This window comes from Hyla sarda, chromosome 11 (assembly GCF_029499605.1).
Source record: "Hyla sarda isolate aHylSar1 chromosome 11, aHylSar1.hap1, whole genome shotgun sequence".
NCBI classification, from domain to species: Eukaryota; Metazoa; Chordata; class Amphibia; order Anura; family Hylidae; genus Hyla; species Hyla sarda.
The window spans coordinates 104,594,991-104,610,066 of NC_079199.1; the positions used below are offsets into that span (position 1 = coordinate 104,594,991).

The 15,076-nt window shown below is 42.4% G+C and overlaps 1 protein-coding gene across 1 annotated transcript; it reads right to left on the reverse strand.

Annotated features, from left to right (window-relative positions):
* Positions 1–871: 871 nt before the first annotated feature.
* Positions 872–13,521, reverse strand: ADAMTS4 (ADAM metallopeptidase with thrombospondin type 1 motif 4). The gene is made up of 9 exons (XM_056546683.1): positions 12,409–13,521; positions 6,050–6,388; positions 5,812–5,944; positions 5,514–5,684; positions 5,089–5,375; positions 4,811–4,997; positions 4,528–4,703; positions 4,097–4,272; positions 872–3,375 (listed from the first exon to the last, which is right to left on the reverse strand). The coding sequence occupies exons 1-9, from the start codon at positions 13,045–13,047 to the stop codon at positions 2,940–2,942; spliced, it is 2,544 nt and encodes an 847-aa protein (XP_056402658.1). The 5' UTR covers positions 13,048–13,521; the 3' UTR covers positions 872–2,939.
* Between the last annotated feature and the right edge of the window lie 1,555 nt (positions 13,522–15,076).

Here is a 15,076-nt window from a genome sequence, read left to right on the forward strand (position 1 = left end):
TTCATGCTTGAGAAAGACCAGGAGAGCTGGTTGAAACGTCGCTGTAACTTTCACCTGTTTATGGAATAAAACTTCACTTTTTTCATCTACTTGGATTGTGTGCTGCGGACTTCTACTAATTCATATCTATCTCATATCTATCTCACTCATATCTATCTCACTCATATCTATCTATCTCATATCTATCTTATATATATCTATCTCATATCTATCTTATATCTATCTATCTCATATCTATCTATCTCATATCTATCTCATATCTATCTATCTCATATCTATCTATCTCATATCTATCTTATATCTATCTCTCATATCTATCTCCTATCTATCTATCTCATATATATCTATCTTATATCTATCTATCTCATATCTATCTATCTCATATCTATCTAAGTCATATCTATCTCATATCCATCTATCTCATATCTATCTATCTCTTATCTATCTAATATCTATCTATCTCATATCTATATATCTATCTCATATCTATCTATCTCTTATCTATCTATCTCATATCTATCTCTTATCTATTTATCTCATATCTATCTCATATCTATCTATCTCATATCTATCTATCTATCTATCTCCTATCTATCTATTTATCTCATATCTATTTATCTCATATCCATCTATCTCATATCTATTTATCTCTTATCTATCTATCTCATATCTATCTATCTCATATCTATCTATCTCATATCTATCTATCTCAAATCTATCTATCTATCTCATATCTATCTCATATCTATCTATATATCTATCTATCTATTTCATATCTTTCTATTCATCTCATTTCTATATCTATCAGTATTGGCAAAATACATCACCCAGGACACAAGAAATTGTGACTCATTCTTATATAAATAAGTTTTAAATAATTCTGTGCATATTTAACAATAGAAAAAAGTACAATTATATAAAAACATTGTCACTATTAATCACGGATTTAAGGATTAGTTGAACCCTTCCAAGACCTGAGATTCCCATCGTCTTAATCTGAGGCTGCAGATTGTAAAGTGATGGCTGGAGTGTGCGCACCGGGTTCCCGCCATCTCCAGAAGAATGGTTGTGTCTGATTATGTGCCGGACCGTCAGGAGATACCTATACATTAGTAGGGTCCTTCTCCATAGGGGTGCTGTTTGGTTTTTAATTTTAGTTTTTTAGTGAGTCGGATCAATGTTTTTGTTGTATTTTATAGTTTGTTGTGGGCTTTTTTATATACTACCTTGCATTTACAGAGTCACTTGGCGGCACCGTGTTGTCTCTATGCACATTGTGTGGTCAGGCTACACGAGCCGCACTGTCATTGAAGTAACTCTTTAGATGTGTCATTATCCCGTATTAATGAAAACCAGTGCTGACCATGGATCTATCTTGAGTTTAGAGTGAAAAGCATTGTGGGTCACTAAGCTAAGACATGTGGAGGAGCATCTGTTGTGCAGAAGCCTTGGGAAGTCTCATGAGTCCCTGAGATGGTCTATATGATACTAATTGTTGTACTATCCAGCTGCTGGTGGTCAGGAGGCATAAATCTTATGATGGACTATGTGCAACTTCATGCTCCAATAGGAGGAATGTAAAGTAGAGAGTTCCTAGGCATTCCTATGGGTACCACTATTCCATGAGTAAGGATGTCGAAATGTGTCCTACCTCGCTTTCTAGTTAACTGATATCTTATCTTTGTTGGTTTTGATAGCTGTAGGTTGGTCATGCAGCCATAGATACTTTGTTATGCAGTCTTCGGAGCGTCTTGTACCATTAAAGAATAACATTAAAAGCTTACAAAGCAATAAATACATAAATAGAATAGTTGTGCACATTGGGCCAAGGACAAAAGAGTCTATAAGCATGGAATTTTGCCCCTTCTACCGGTTATATAGACTTCTGGTCAACTTGTCTGCCCCAATATTAATTCAGAACTTTGTAGCTACAATAGCACCATTGCAAGGCTTGGTATGTCCCAAGGAACCGGCGTGACCCGTATCCAGCCCTTGTGTCCACACCTGAAGAGGCAATGTACAACCTTGTGGATGTTGTATGCGGGAAGCACCATGAGTGAAGCCACCATCTTAGAACTATTCTATAATAGACCTTATCAGTGGGATGTTACAGTAGAAAAGTTTCCAATCCTATTAAATTGCCCAATGAGAAGGTCAGATGCTTCCACCATTGTGGATTCTCCTTACATGTCTGCATTACATTAACCTATCACTTGTACCAGACACCTTCTATATTCCTCATAATCATCGTCTTTCATTGACCTACCACTATTGTTCCTCAACTCTGCCTTTTGGGGGGTAGCAACTGGCACTCTCAGGGCTTTCCTCAAGGTTTTGGTATCAACATATTAATCCTATATATTGATATAATGTTCATATTAAATAATTTCGGGTATCCAGACCCTACTGAGTCCACAATGAGGAATCAAGTCCTCAGAACCAGGTATCATAGAGTTTCTTGATGAGTCCTTCGAGACCTGACACATAGTTAAATAGAGCAAAGTTCTATGATCAGGTGGTCACCTTCCTACCTTTTGGCCTTTAAAGTTCATAGAGGAAAGATTAGAAGGCCAAAAGTAAGATGCCACCAGTGGTGGACCAGCCATCATCACTGCCTCATTGTAGGAGTCTTATTGGTACTGTACAAGAGTCTTTAAAGCTCTTTTGAGATTTCCATTGTGAGGGGTCCGTACCACTTCTGATCACCCATCATTATAAGTCAATGGATGATCGTGTGCTCTGTGAGCCAACAAGGCAGATGTAGGAATGACCATTTCATGGCCAAGCTGCCCAAATTTGAACCCGGATACTGAAGAAAACAAGGTTCTTGTATCCAGCTTGAAAACTTTAAATCTTCTTAACACCTTCATTTTGAGCCTAATATAACAAGGCTAAAGTAAGATTGTTTTTTTTTTCTTTGTCCCAGTCTAAAGTTTTGCTTATTTTCGGCTATTTCTTGTCCTTCTCAGAATTTCAAGTATCTGTGTTCTTCGTTTCACCCAGTCTTCAGCTGGTTTCTTTGGTTGGGTCGAACGCGTGGATGGTTTGGGGACAAAGAAGGTGTATTTGAGACGTGGGGCTCTCTGGTCACTTACAATCAAAGCTTGAACAGTCAAGGACTCTTTCAGGGGTCCGCGTCCTGTGATGGTCTCCATGGATTTGGTGGCTCCACTGTACCGGACGGTCAACCCTCCTCCAATGTTGATATCTACTTCAGATGGCACCAAGATGTAGTTACCGTTGAGAGCATAGGATCCATCCTGACGTTTTAAGGCCAGGTAGACTCCATCACTGGTGGAGGATGAGCCGCTGTTCTGACGAATCAGGATGTTGGTTGCTCCAGCTGGGATGGTAACCACATCATTGTATCCATACCTGAAACAGAGTAAGAATGGGGAAAATCACTAGAAGTTCTTCAGTCATTTTCTTTAGTTGAATCATTTCTTAGAACATGTTTGTGGAAAATATGTAGAATATGTGGTGTGTGTAGCTCACCTAGGATAGAGATAGTACTTGAGGTTAACGGTGTTACCTTCACCCAAAAGGCCTATAGCTATGTAATGTTTGTGGAAAAGTTTGGTGACAAACAGTATGGCTGCACTTACTACTCCTACTGGGGTTGTCAGGTAGCATTCCCCGATTCAGGAGTGGAAAACCATATTAGATGTCATCCATTTCTATTTCAGAGCAGAATACAGAAATAATGTGGCCTCATGAATGTACATATGTATGGTGCCCGCAAACTAGCTGTATATACATAGAATAAAGGGTCCCATAGCAGATATCTAAATGGGCCCCTATTATGGAATATGATTCTGCCTGCCACAGTACTTTCCATGACCCATTGGTCTATACCCCTCTCCAATAATTTGCTGACAGTGCAGTTCCCTGAAGAGAGTAGTTTACAGTTTCCTATCAATAGGAACTGATCCAACAAGGATGGGGCCCCTTTTTTTTTTTTTTGTATACAGTGTACTTTAATCAGTATGCTATCAGAATTTGGTCAAAGATTTGAGGCAAGTAGATGTCTTTGGGGTAAACCTTTAGTTCCTGTGTAACCTAGTTTATAAGGGGTATATAAACAGCGACTTCTTACCGGGGCTTGGTAAAGGATCCATAAGTCTTAGTACATGTGGAACCATTTCCTCCACACACCATGCATTTGTCAAATTTCTTCTTGGAGCCAATGACACGGTCACAGCCGCCATGGACGCAGCGACCCTGAACGCACACTGAGGTAGAGTCTGGAGAACATGGAGTGCCATCTGCCACCTTAAGAAAAAAACAGAACGGATAAGATTAAAGCTTCGTAACTTTCCGGTAATTTTTTTTTTTATGTACACCCAGAGCTGCATTCACAGTTCTGCTGTTTTTCTGTAAAATCTTAGCCTTCAGGACCTCAAGCCTCAGCCCTTTGCCAGATCCATCTAAGCTATGAGTCAGTTTTGTGAATGCAGCTCTAGATGTGACTGGAGAATAATCATTGTAGGGAGTAAACAAAACGTTGCACTCAGTCTTTCTACTCACTCTTGGCTCAAGCACGTAGTAGTATCCCAATGGTCGGGACTGGCAGGTAAGCTTACACTGGTCTTTCTCAGCAATTCCATTGTAACGTGGTACCCAGTCCATGGGGGAGGGGAAGCCCTTGAAGAGGTCAACTCTGTGGTTATACCTAGCGCACTGCTGTTCTCTGTAGGTCATTGCTGAAATGTAAAGAGAAGATATGTTTACATTCCCATCACTGACTTGAATTCCGGCACTATCCACATGAATTTATTCTGTTTCGGCTGGTCGGATAGATTCTACTCACCATTGCCCGTAGGGCACTCTTGGGTACTACAGGATCGATATTGAGTCCTCTTTCCCTCACAATATTTGCCTCCGTTTCGTGGGACTGGCTTGTTGCACTCACGGTGAGAAAATTGCACTCCACCCCCGCATGTCCTGGAACATTCTCCATAGGGACCCCAAGCGCCCCAGCCTCCATTAACTGGTGTCTGCCAATAGAATAACGGTAAATGTTTATAAACCAGACTTTGGTGTTCATCATAAATTGACACATGGTCACCTGGAGTTCCGAGTACTTACATTATAAGCTTTCATCTCCACCCGGTTGATACATCGCCCGTTCATGCATATCTTGCCCACTCCACAATGGGTACCATCCGCCCAAGGGAAATGCTTAGTTTGGCACATGAAATGACCATCTATCCTGCCTGTACACCACAGGGATGAGCAGGGAGTGTGCAGGTTGGGGCAATGGCGAGAATCTGGGCCAAAAGTCAACTGGCACTGCCGATCAGAGTCGTAGTCATTGCCTGGGAATGGAACCGGTAGTCGAAGTGGAGCATGAGGCTTATCCAGCAGACAGTGACCTGGAGGGGGAGAAGTGCTGTCAGTATTTTGCTTAGAGTTGGGGGTCATTTTAGGGACATTGAGTGATATCAGTGATCATTTGCATTCCTGTATCAAAGTGATCATGGTGGGGATCACTGTTGTCTCAAAACACATACCATTTCCATTGTCCAAAAAGTCTGTGATGAACTTGGCGCTGCAAGGTGACCACAGCTCCTCTGGGTCTACGTAGGACATGACTGGCGCCATCATGTGTCTAGTGTTACTTGCTGGGCGGTTCAGTTCTATACATGGTTTGGAGTTGTCATGAAGCATATTGAAGACATGTCCTGTGGTGAATAAGAAATGGTATGTTACTATGGTTACTGGGACGTTACCAGCATCAACTTGTCATCTACAGAGGAAAATATAAGAATAGACAGCCATGTTGTCCGTGATCAACCTTGATGAACTTACCAAGCTCATGGGCAGCAGTAAATGCAGACTGCAAGCCATCATCCTCCACGATGGAACAACTACGTGATGGGTCACAGACCGTTCCAACATCGGCCATCCCCAGTGTGTCACAGGTGGACACGCCACAGAGGTTCTGTTTACCAAAACATATAATCAGTATACATGTGCTTCATTCTTACATTTAATAGTGTTGTCCTCTCCTGTCACATCTAGAGCTTCATGAATGGTAACCACTTACCTGTCTGGTGAAGAGGATAGCGGTGTCAAAGTGTTCAGAGTCAGAGTCGTTCGGCTTGTTTAGACCTTTCTGCCACTCACAGAAGTTCCTCAGCATTTCGGCAGCATTCGTGGTCATCTTCAGTCCCCCATAGGTGTTGGATTTGTCTGCCCGGCCTATTACCACCAACCGAGTCACCACAACATTAACTGGATTCTTCAGACTTGGGTGCCGAAAGAATTTAGCTGCTGCTGCCATGACCGTCAGAAGGTACCTCTTGAGGCCTGCTCCGTGGAACGTTGCCATTGTCTCATCCGCCACCACAAGGGTCTCCACATAGCGAGGGACAGATGCGAAACGCTATGAAAAACAAAGAGAAAGAAAAATCAAGTAACCAGTGTCACCAAAGAAATGTAATGATGTGTAGCTTGGAAGATTTCAACCCCAGGCTGAAGGAACCTTGAGTTGGCCTCCCTTATGTGTTTCCAGCAAGGCAAGGGTTACAAGAAGACTTGGAGAATAGACAGATATTTAGAAAGCAGATAATAGGAACACAGTGTTGCAAGGCAGAACATGAGTTATGACTGTAGAAAAGACTTAATCCCTAGAACGTGGATGTGAGGGGGGGGGGGCTCGGATTTAGGCCTGGCTATTACGCCTCCATCCAAATGGGTGACATCACCCCTGACGTGTTTCTACTGCCTCTTCAATATGTATAAGTGATCTCCAACACTCAATGCCAGCAGATACCAAAACAATAAGCTGGGTTCTCCTAATACCATTCCGATCCCCAGTGTTTTTTTATGATGACAGCTTCCTGGAAAAGCTTCCGACTGCTGCCGGCTGCTTATATTCGCATCTCTACAAAGCTTGCGTAAATGGGGTATTAATGGGATGTCCTTGCAACATGTTATATAAACACTGCGTAATGTGTGGGATAGACGGAGAGGACAACTGATGGGTACTGGACGTACTGGGCCTCCAGAAATCCCTTAGAAATCTGTATCTGGATGCTGTTGCATCTGGTGTCACTTGGCTTCAATATGTACAGATAATTCTTGGAAGGAGACACGTTCTGATACAACCATTGCCTAGAATGATCAGGCGTCTCCTTTCAAGATACAACGTAGACTGAGAAAATGTAGACTGCGGTAAAAGAAGCCTTGAGCGGCTGAGCGGGAGATCTTATCGGTACGGTACGGTTACCCAGACAAGAGACTAACAGGCACTTATTTCCTCTTTGACTCTCTTTCATTTCCTTGAAGGCTCCTTATCCCATTTACGCCGCATTGTCGCTCATCACAGGATTTTATGGGTCATTGGCCCTGGATGCTGTTCACCTATTGAGCATTGTACGGTAACCCTACCCCTTCCTTCGAGATGTACAAAGAAAACATTCATTCATTCAAGGTCTGGGGTGAGGGAGTATAGGTTGACTGAGTAAGCAATCATACATCAGAGCCTGGTGTTTGGACCCCATGATGAGTGATGGCTGGCAGATCTCCACCCAGTGTTGTGTATGCTGTAGTACCGATACGAGAGAAATCTTTACCATCGTGGCATTGTGCCTCAACATCTTATTCTTACTACGGTAACTTGTCCTCCATAGCTGTGTACAAAGAACTATTATTGACTTATGTTTATTTCTGCCTTCTTTGTCTTCTTTTCTTCAAGTTGTCTACAAATGACTTGTTTGGATGACCTTGGATGAACATGGAGGAACTGAAATAGTCACAACCTGGCTTTGTCAGTGTTTTCTCCACTATACAGGTGACTTCTTATTATTACACCAACTTTTTCCCAGGCTATATAGGAGATCACCACTTCTCGCTGCTCAGACTTACATTATGTGTTGTAGAGGAGACTTCCCCTTCCTGCTCTACGAGAAACTGCCCTTCCATTCTACATAGAGTTTTGTACCACCTTTATATTCAAGCAACAATGACATATGGCCACCTATACACATTAGAATATTGTTGGCTGAACCTGTCTTTACTTACCTAGCCTCTTATGTGATCCCCACAGTTCCTGTTGGGCTTTCCTGATCTTTCGAGATGAGTGCTCATTGCAGGACCTTCCGGCTCGGCCAATCAGTGGCCAGTACGAGACACTACTACAAGATGTCAGGTCCTGTGCTGAGCATTCATCTCAGAAGCAGAAAGAAGATTGAAGCTCGGGGAACTAAACAGGAGCTGTGGGGGATCAGCATTAGGTTAGTATTGTTTTTTTTTTTTCTCCCTGGCCCAGCAGTATTTAAGTTTTTGCAAAACATCAGATGACCCCTTCAAGGCCTCCATATACTCTAGACATTTGTTGGCCAAACCTTCTGATTTCATCAAGCCTAGCTGACCTAATGTATATGATGGGTTCCTGACTTTTTCCCCATATGAGGAGAAAGGGATCGGGTATGTCATATTTAAACTGCCTGATCTTTTTGTCCTTGAGGAGATAAGGCACCACCAGAGTCTGTTGGCCACTCACCCCTCTCTCTCCTTTCTAAACACACAAATGCTCTGTAATGTTGGGTGTTCATATGTATTTTGTAGTGTTTCCCAACCATGGTGCCCCCAGATGTTGCAAAACTACAGCTTCCAGCATGCCCCGACAGCCTTTGGCTGTCCGGGCATGCTGGGAGTTGTAGGTTTACAACTATAGGGGGATTGGGAGATAGAGTTTTTGGTTGAATAAGTATGGGCATTGGTAGTGATGGCTGTCAGCTGAATGAGCATTCAACCAACATCTATCTAATGTTAATGGCCAGAAAATGTACAATCTATAGGATGCCAAAGTTAGTCATTGGGTTACGAACAGACATGGACTATAAAGGCCACCACTTTGTCAGCCCAACCTGGACAACTGTCAAACCTCAAACTGTGATCCTATCTTGAAGAACCTGCTTTAAAGTATTGCAGACCAGAAGGGGTCAACAGAACCAAGAAGATGGAGAACGTCACTCTAGGTCCGACATCTTTTTGTATTTTTTCAAATTGCTCCTCCATAGCTGAGGGTTCTCCTTCACGTTGTCTGCTGCTCAGCAAAGTACAACATTGAGGGTGTATTCCACCAACAGGACCAGACCTTACTGTTCTTCGGCTGGACAGGAGACGAGTGGGGGTGGCCACTCATTCCCATTGAGGATTTATTTCCGAACATCATGTTTCTAAAGAAAACCCAAGGATGAGGAAGAGACTGCTTACGTACATGTAGCCCTACAAGGCAAGGAGGGGGACATGAATCATGGTGGACAGAACTAGGTCCCATCCAATGAGTCCTGAGCATATATATATTAATATATAGTCACCATATTTTTGGGCAACAGGAGGAGATCTAGATGAAGGATTTTCAGAAGAAATACCCGCATTCTGCGGCCCATAGCTCTTCAGCTGTCCGGGAACTACAGGTCCCATCAAGTGCCGTCAGGTCTGTAGATGAAATATGAGTAAAGGAAAATCCCTCTTGGAAAAATCGCATCTGTAATAAGGCTTTACCGTTTTTACTCATATATCTGGGTTAAGATGGAAAAAAACTCTCGGTAGAGTCTTGCCGGAAAACGGATGATTGTAGGAAAAATAGGTTTGTGGTAAAGGCATTAACCAACGTAACCTTACATTCCTTGGCTCCTGCCCAGACAACCCAAGTCTCTTCAAAGCTCCTGGAGACGCAGAAATGTCAGTTTTCCATCTCCTATCGGCCCCCACAATAGGCTCAGACAGAAGTCAGTGGGAGACTTCAGTGACTCAGGTTGAGAGCCTTCTTTATTGACCGGGTCCTTCCTTCCTTACTCGAGTGGGATGTCTACCGCTCTCCTTCCGTCTGCATCAATCTCCCCAGGAGGCTGCCATGTTTTTTTTTTTTAAAAAGACAAAGCGTCCAACCTTCCATGTTATAGAGATAAACCATCTGGTCACCGCACCCCCAAAAATAGCCATTTAGATCTCCTGGGATCTTTTTGGCTTACCCTAAAAACAGTCTAAATGTATAGAGGAAGAAGCTTGTGTACTCACTGCCACCTCGTGCTGCGTAATATAGTGACTAATATAATTTCTGTAATACTGCCTGCTATATACAAGAATATAACTACTATAATACTGCCCCCTATATACAAGAATATAGCTACTATAATGCTGCTCCTATATACAAGTATTATAATACTGCTCCTATGTACAAGAATATAACTACTATAATACTGCTCCTATATACAAGAATATAACTACTATAATACTGCTCCTATATACAGGAATATAACTACTATAATACTGCTCCTATATACAACAATATAACTATTATAATAATGCTCCTATATACAACAATATAACTACAATAATAATGCTCCTATATACAAGAATATAACTACTATAATACTGCTCCTATATACAAGAATATATCTACTATAATACTGCTCCCTATATACAAGAATATAACTACTATAATACTGCCAACTATATACAAGAATATATCTACTATAATACTGCTCCCTATATACAAGAATATAACTACTATAATACTGCCAACTATATACAAGAATATAACTACTATAATACTGCCAACTATATACAAGAATATAACTACTACAATACTTCTCCTATATACAATAATATAACTACTATAATACTGCCTCCTATATACAAGAATATAACTTCTATAATACTGTCCCCTATGTATAAGACTATATCTATAATAATAATACTCCCCCCTATAGACAGTAATATTGTATGAGTATCTGAGTACCAGTGGCTGTAGATATATGATCCTCTCCTTACTATATATTCTATAGATTTGTCATCACTTGAGGGTTATTACGCTCCGGTATGTTCTTGTACACACAGTCATCTGGAGATGTGAGGAACGCGCGCTGACAGATGCTTCTCCTGACTGGTACTCCCCATTGTACGGTCGGATTCCTGTCGTCAGCCTGAGCCTCTAATCTCAGGACACGTTTATGGTCTCCATACACCTGTACAAGCTTAGTAGGAAGTTTTTCCTTGGCACTAGGCCCCCACTGGGCTAGAAGGGGGGGGGGGGGGGGCAATGATCCAAATGTTAAACAAAGTGTGACCGAATATGGCAGCCGTCCGGTGGGGCCAGTCAATATCGTATTGACGGGCGCTTGAATGAGGCTCAAAACAAATGTTTCTTGGAACTCTAGGAGGAATGTAGAACAGGTTGGGACAGGGAGTGGAGAAGAGCATACGATAACCAGTATTAGATACATGTTACTTATCCCCCTAATAACCAGGAGATACATCACAGTGTGCGCTACCTCTGCTTCCTGTCATTTTGTTGTCCCCTTCATACAGTGGAGACCTCCTATAACTTTATGCCATCAGATGATAACGTTTACACAATAGCCCTGAAATCACATCCAGATCTCCAGAAGGTGTTCTATCTGTTCTTGCTTCTTCATTTTTTGTTTCAGGCTAAATACTGATCTCGGATTTGTAAAAAAGACTTCAACCCCTTCACTAAACCATGAAACATACTACCAGTGCATTCCTGCAGAGAATAAGGACCTTTTCCTATCTGGTTTTACAGGAGTTGTCTGACATTGAGCACTAAGGTTCCTCGATTCTGCCCCAGGATTGAGGCTACTTGACCTTTGGCCACAAACACTTCCCGGGTATGTTGCCTGCAGACTTATACGTGAGCCTGTATGATGTCATCAGCTATATCTACTCAATGTGCTGACCTAGATTTCAGCTCTGGCTGTGTTTCCATAGATGAGTAACTGGAGAAGTAGGATATCTCCTGGAATTTTGTGACCAGCCCACGACATCCTCCCTACTTATTCCCTGGTACCATTTAGCTGTTTTCTGCCAATAAAAGGTGATATCTGACCCAATCTTTACATCCTGTTTTGTGCCAATATTATTCTGATGTCCATAAATGGTGATACATTGGCAGTAACCAGACCCAACATTCACCCAGACTCTCCAAACACCCACCAAGAGCTCCACCAATAGCAGTCTGTGGATGTTGCTAGCTCAGCTTTGGTTGCATGGGTATCATGTTAGGACTGCCGTCTATTGGTTGGCACAGCCCCCTTGAATTATTGGCTTCACGGGGTCCAATCCAACTAGGATTTGGCCAATTTTCTAGTTTCCTCCCTGACAGATTAGGAGGCATCTGCTTTGTGTGTATTAAAGATCATTGGCTATGTTCACCTAATCTGAGTGCAATCTGGTTTATAGTATTAAGAAGAGCAGCCACTTACTACTTCAGGTTTATTGCCGAGTAGTGAAGAAATTAGACCCATCATGAACAACCTACTGGTGGATGTCAGATAGGTGCCAAATAGAAAAAGATGACTCCCAAACCACCAAGCTCAACTGAACCCTGCCCAATAACATAGCATTACTGTAGTGTTGGTGCCATGGCCTTACCTTAGATCTCTTCGATGAGGGTGTCTTTTTTTCCCCATAGTGATTATTGCCATCAGGTTCTCCTGGGACTCTCATGGACACTTGAGGACCGACGTTGCACATGGGTCCATTGCCTTTCTCTGGCACCTTCCTCCTTATGATGTGAGCTCCAACACCTTCGGCACTATTTTGTCCTCCACCTTCCATTGGTTGAATGTAGTATTCTGCCCCTCTGAACTGGAGAACACCCAAGAGAGATGCCCCATTGTAATTCACTGCAGCGATAGATTCCGGGTCAGAATTGACAGCACCGGTAAAGTAGCTGCCAGATTCGGAGAGACCATTGGCATCTGACTGTCCATTTCTGCCAACATACTGTACTGTCAAGTCCTCCGATAGGAAGCTGGGATCCCTCTCTAAATCTAGGACAAATTCTTCGCCGAAAGCACGGAATCGGAAAACGAGGCGACTTTCGGAGGATACCTCAAAACCATTTCCAGGCCAGCCTGGATGCTCTTGGCGGAAGCTGGAGTTTAGTTTTTCCGGAAACACAATTTCCTCCTTGTAACCGGCCTGAGGTCTCTCTCCAAGAGCAAGAACCACGTGTACCCAAGAAGCAGTAATAACACTGAGGCAGATGAGGAGCAGAGAGTAAGACATCTTCACAGTCACCTGACAAAAAAAAATCTACAAAAAAATAAATATTATCTATTGACCTAAAAATAAAGAACAAACTTAAAAAAAAAAAAAAAAGAATGAAGCACCAAAAATGAAGAACCTGAACTGAGAGTCGAGTGAAGAAGACAACTCTGTGCTCTGACCAGGGTGAGAACTTAGAAGGTTCCTCCTAAAGTCCAAAACCTTCTTTCATTGGGAGAAAATTCATCTTTCCAGCCTTGGATTGAATTTCTTGGCGTTTTTTTTCTGTCTTTCTTTAAATAATTTCCTTTTCTTAGAAATTCAAGTCTCACTGATTTTGTTCCATTTAAAAAAAAAAAAAAAAAAAAGAGGAGGAAAAACCTGAGCTGGATTCTACAATGGAATAGACGTGATGAGATTTGGAGAGTTTTGTGCAGAGTTGTGTCTTGGCCGTGATCCCTGCTGTTGTGCTCTCCTTCCCCTCTTGTTCTGTGAACTGACTGATCATTTTGCAGCGCGCTGTATTTAACAGCTGTCTCAGCTGAGCCCAGATTGGCTGGAAGCTTTCCCCCCCCCCCCCCCCTCTCTCTAAACAAAAATTGCTGTAGCTTCGGCGCAGGGGTATACTGGACATCTTTTTTTTCATAAATGATGATTAATATCCGGCCCCCCATCCTCCTCCAACCCCTCACCAAAAAAAGAAAAGGGACCCCGAAAGGAAGTTGTTAGGCTAGGATGGGGTTAAGCGAGCTACGATCCAGCCTTCCAAGTTCAGAAGGCTGCAGAGAACAAAGATTGGGGCTTGGTTCCAAGTTCTGACACAGCTGTTTTAATGTATGTCTGTATTACTCGCCCTCGTTCCCAGCTTAGCACTAACTCAGCTCAACCCGTCCGTCTCTGCTGGAGATTTATTTTACTTTTCGATTCTTTTTTTTTATATATATATATATATATATATATATATATATATATATATATATATTTTTTTTTGTATCAAATTTTTTTTTTTTTTTATGAAACTTTTTTATAACTTTGATGTGAATGTGGATCTACCCCGAACCACCAATAACACTGGGGAAAATAGGTAGCGTTATTAAACATGACGTCAGGTGACGATATCGAGGTCATGTGATCTTGGTGAGACATCATGGCCGTAATTATGTTGGTTAGAAGTTTGAGGACATCATGGTTACAAAAAAGGACATCAAGTTCAACCTATAACCTTTAACCCTACTGTGAAAGACAAAAAACGTATACGGCTAATACCAATTACCCCATGCCAGGGGCAAATATGCCAATCAGATATCATCCCAGATGGCCCGACTGATACCAACTACAGCCACCAAAAAATGGGGCCTAGACCATTGGTATATATTTTTTTATTACATCAATGACGGACATTTTTACGATATTTTTTAAGCCACATTTTCTGTAACGTGTCACATGTTCTACCATTACGATTAACCCTTACCGCAGCCCAAGACCCCCTCTCCCTTAAGGCCTTAGAGAGTTATATGATGTTTTGCCAAAATTCATAACCTGCACCAGAAAAAAAGAAAAGAACAATCTATACTTACCTATCCCTGGTCCTCCCACAGCTCCGGTCCGGGCCACTGATCTTCCCTTCTCTTCCTGTCTTTCTGCTTGGTGCAGGACCAGCCATCTCAGCCAATCACGGGAGGAGATTGGACACCGCTGAGGCTGTGATGGGGTGAGGGGGCAGGTCCTGTCCTGAGCAGGAAGAAGCAAGAAGATTGGGGGGTCCAGACAGAAGCTGTGGGGGAACCGGGGAATAACTAAGTATGGGTTTTTCTTTTAGCATAGTGGTCTCTATACTGTGGCCCTCCAGCTGTTGTAAACACTACAACTGCCAGCATGGGAGTTGTAGTTTTGCAACAGCTGGAGGGCCGCAGGTTGGACTCCTAGGGTCTAGAGCAGTGTTTCCCAACCAGTGTGCCTCCAGCTGTTGCAAAACTACAACTCTCAGCATGCCCAGGCATGCTGGGAGTTGTCGTTTTGCAGCAGCTGGAGCCACTCTTGTTAGGAAACA

Bases quoted from the DNA above. Each gene is read 5' to 3' on its own strand.
- ADAMTS4 (XM_056546683.1), bottom strand. From the start codon at position 13,047: ATGTCTTACTCTCTGCTCCTCATCTGCCTCAGTGTTATTACTGCTTCT. The intron at 6,389-12,408 runs GTAAGGCCATGG...TGTTTTTCATAG, and splicing joins CCTCATCGAAGAGATCTAAG to CGTTTCGCATCTGTCCCTCG. The intron at 5,945-6,049 runs GTAAGTGGTTAC...TTTGGTAAACAG, and splicing joins CTATCCTCTTCACCAGACAG to AACCTCTGTGGCGTGTCCAC.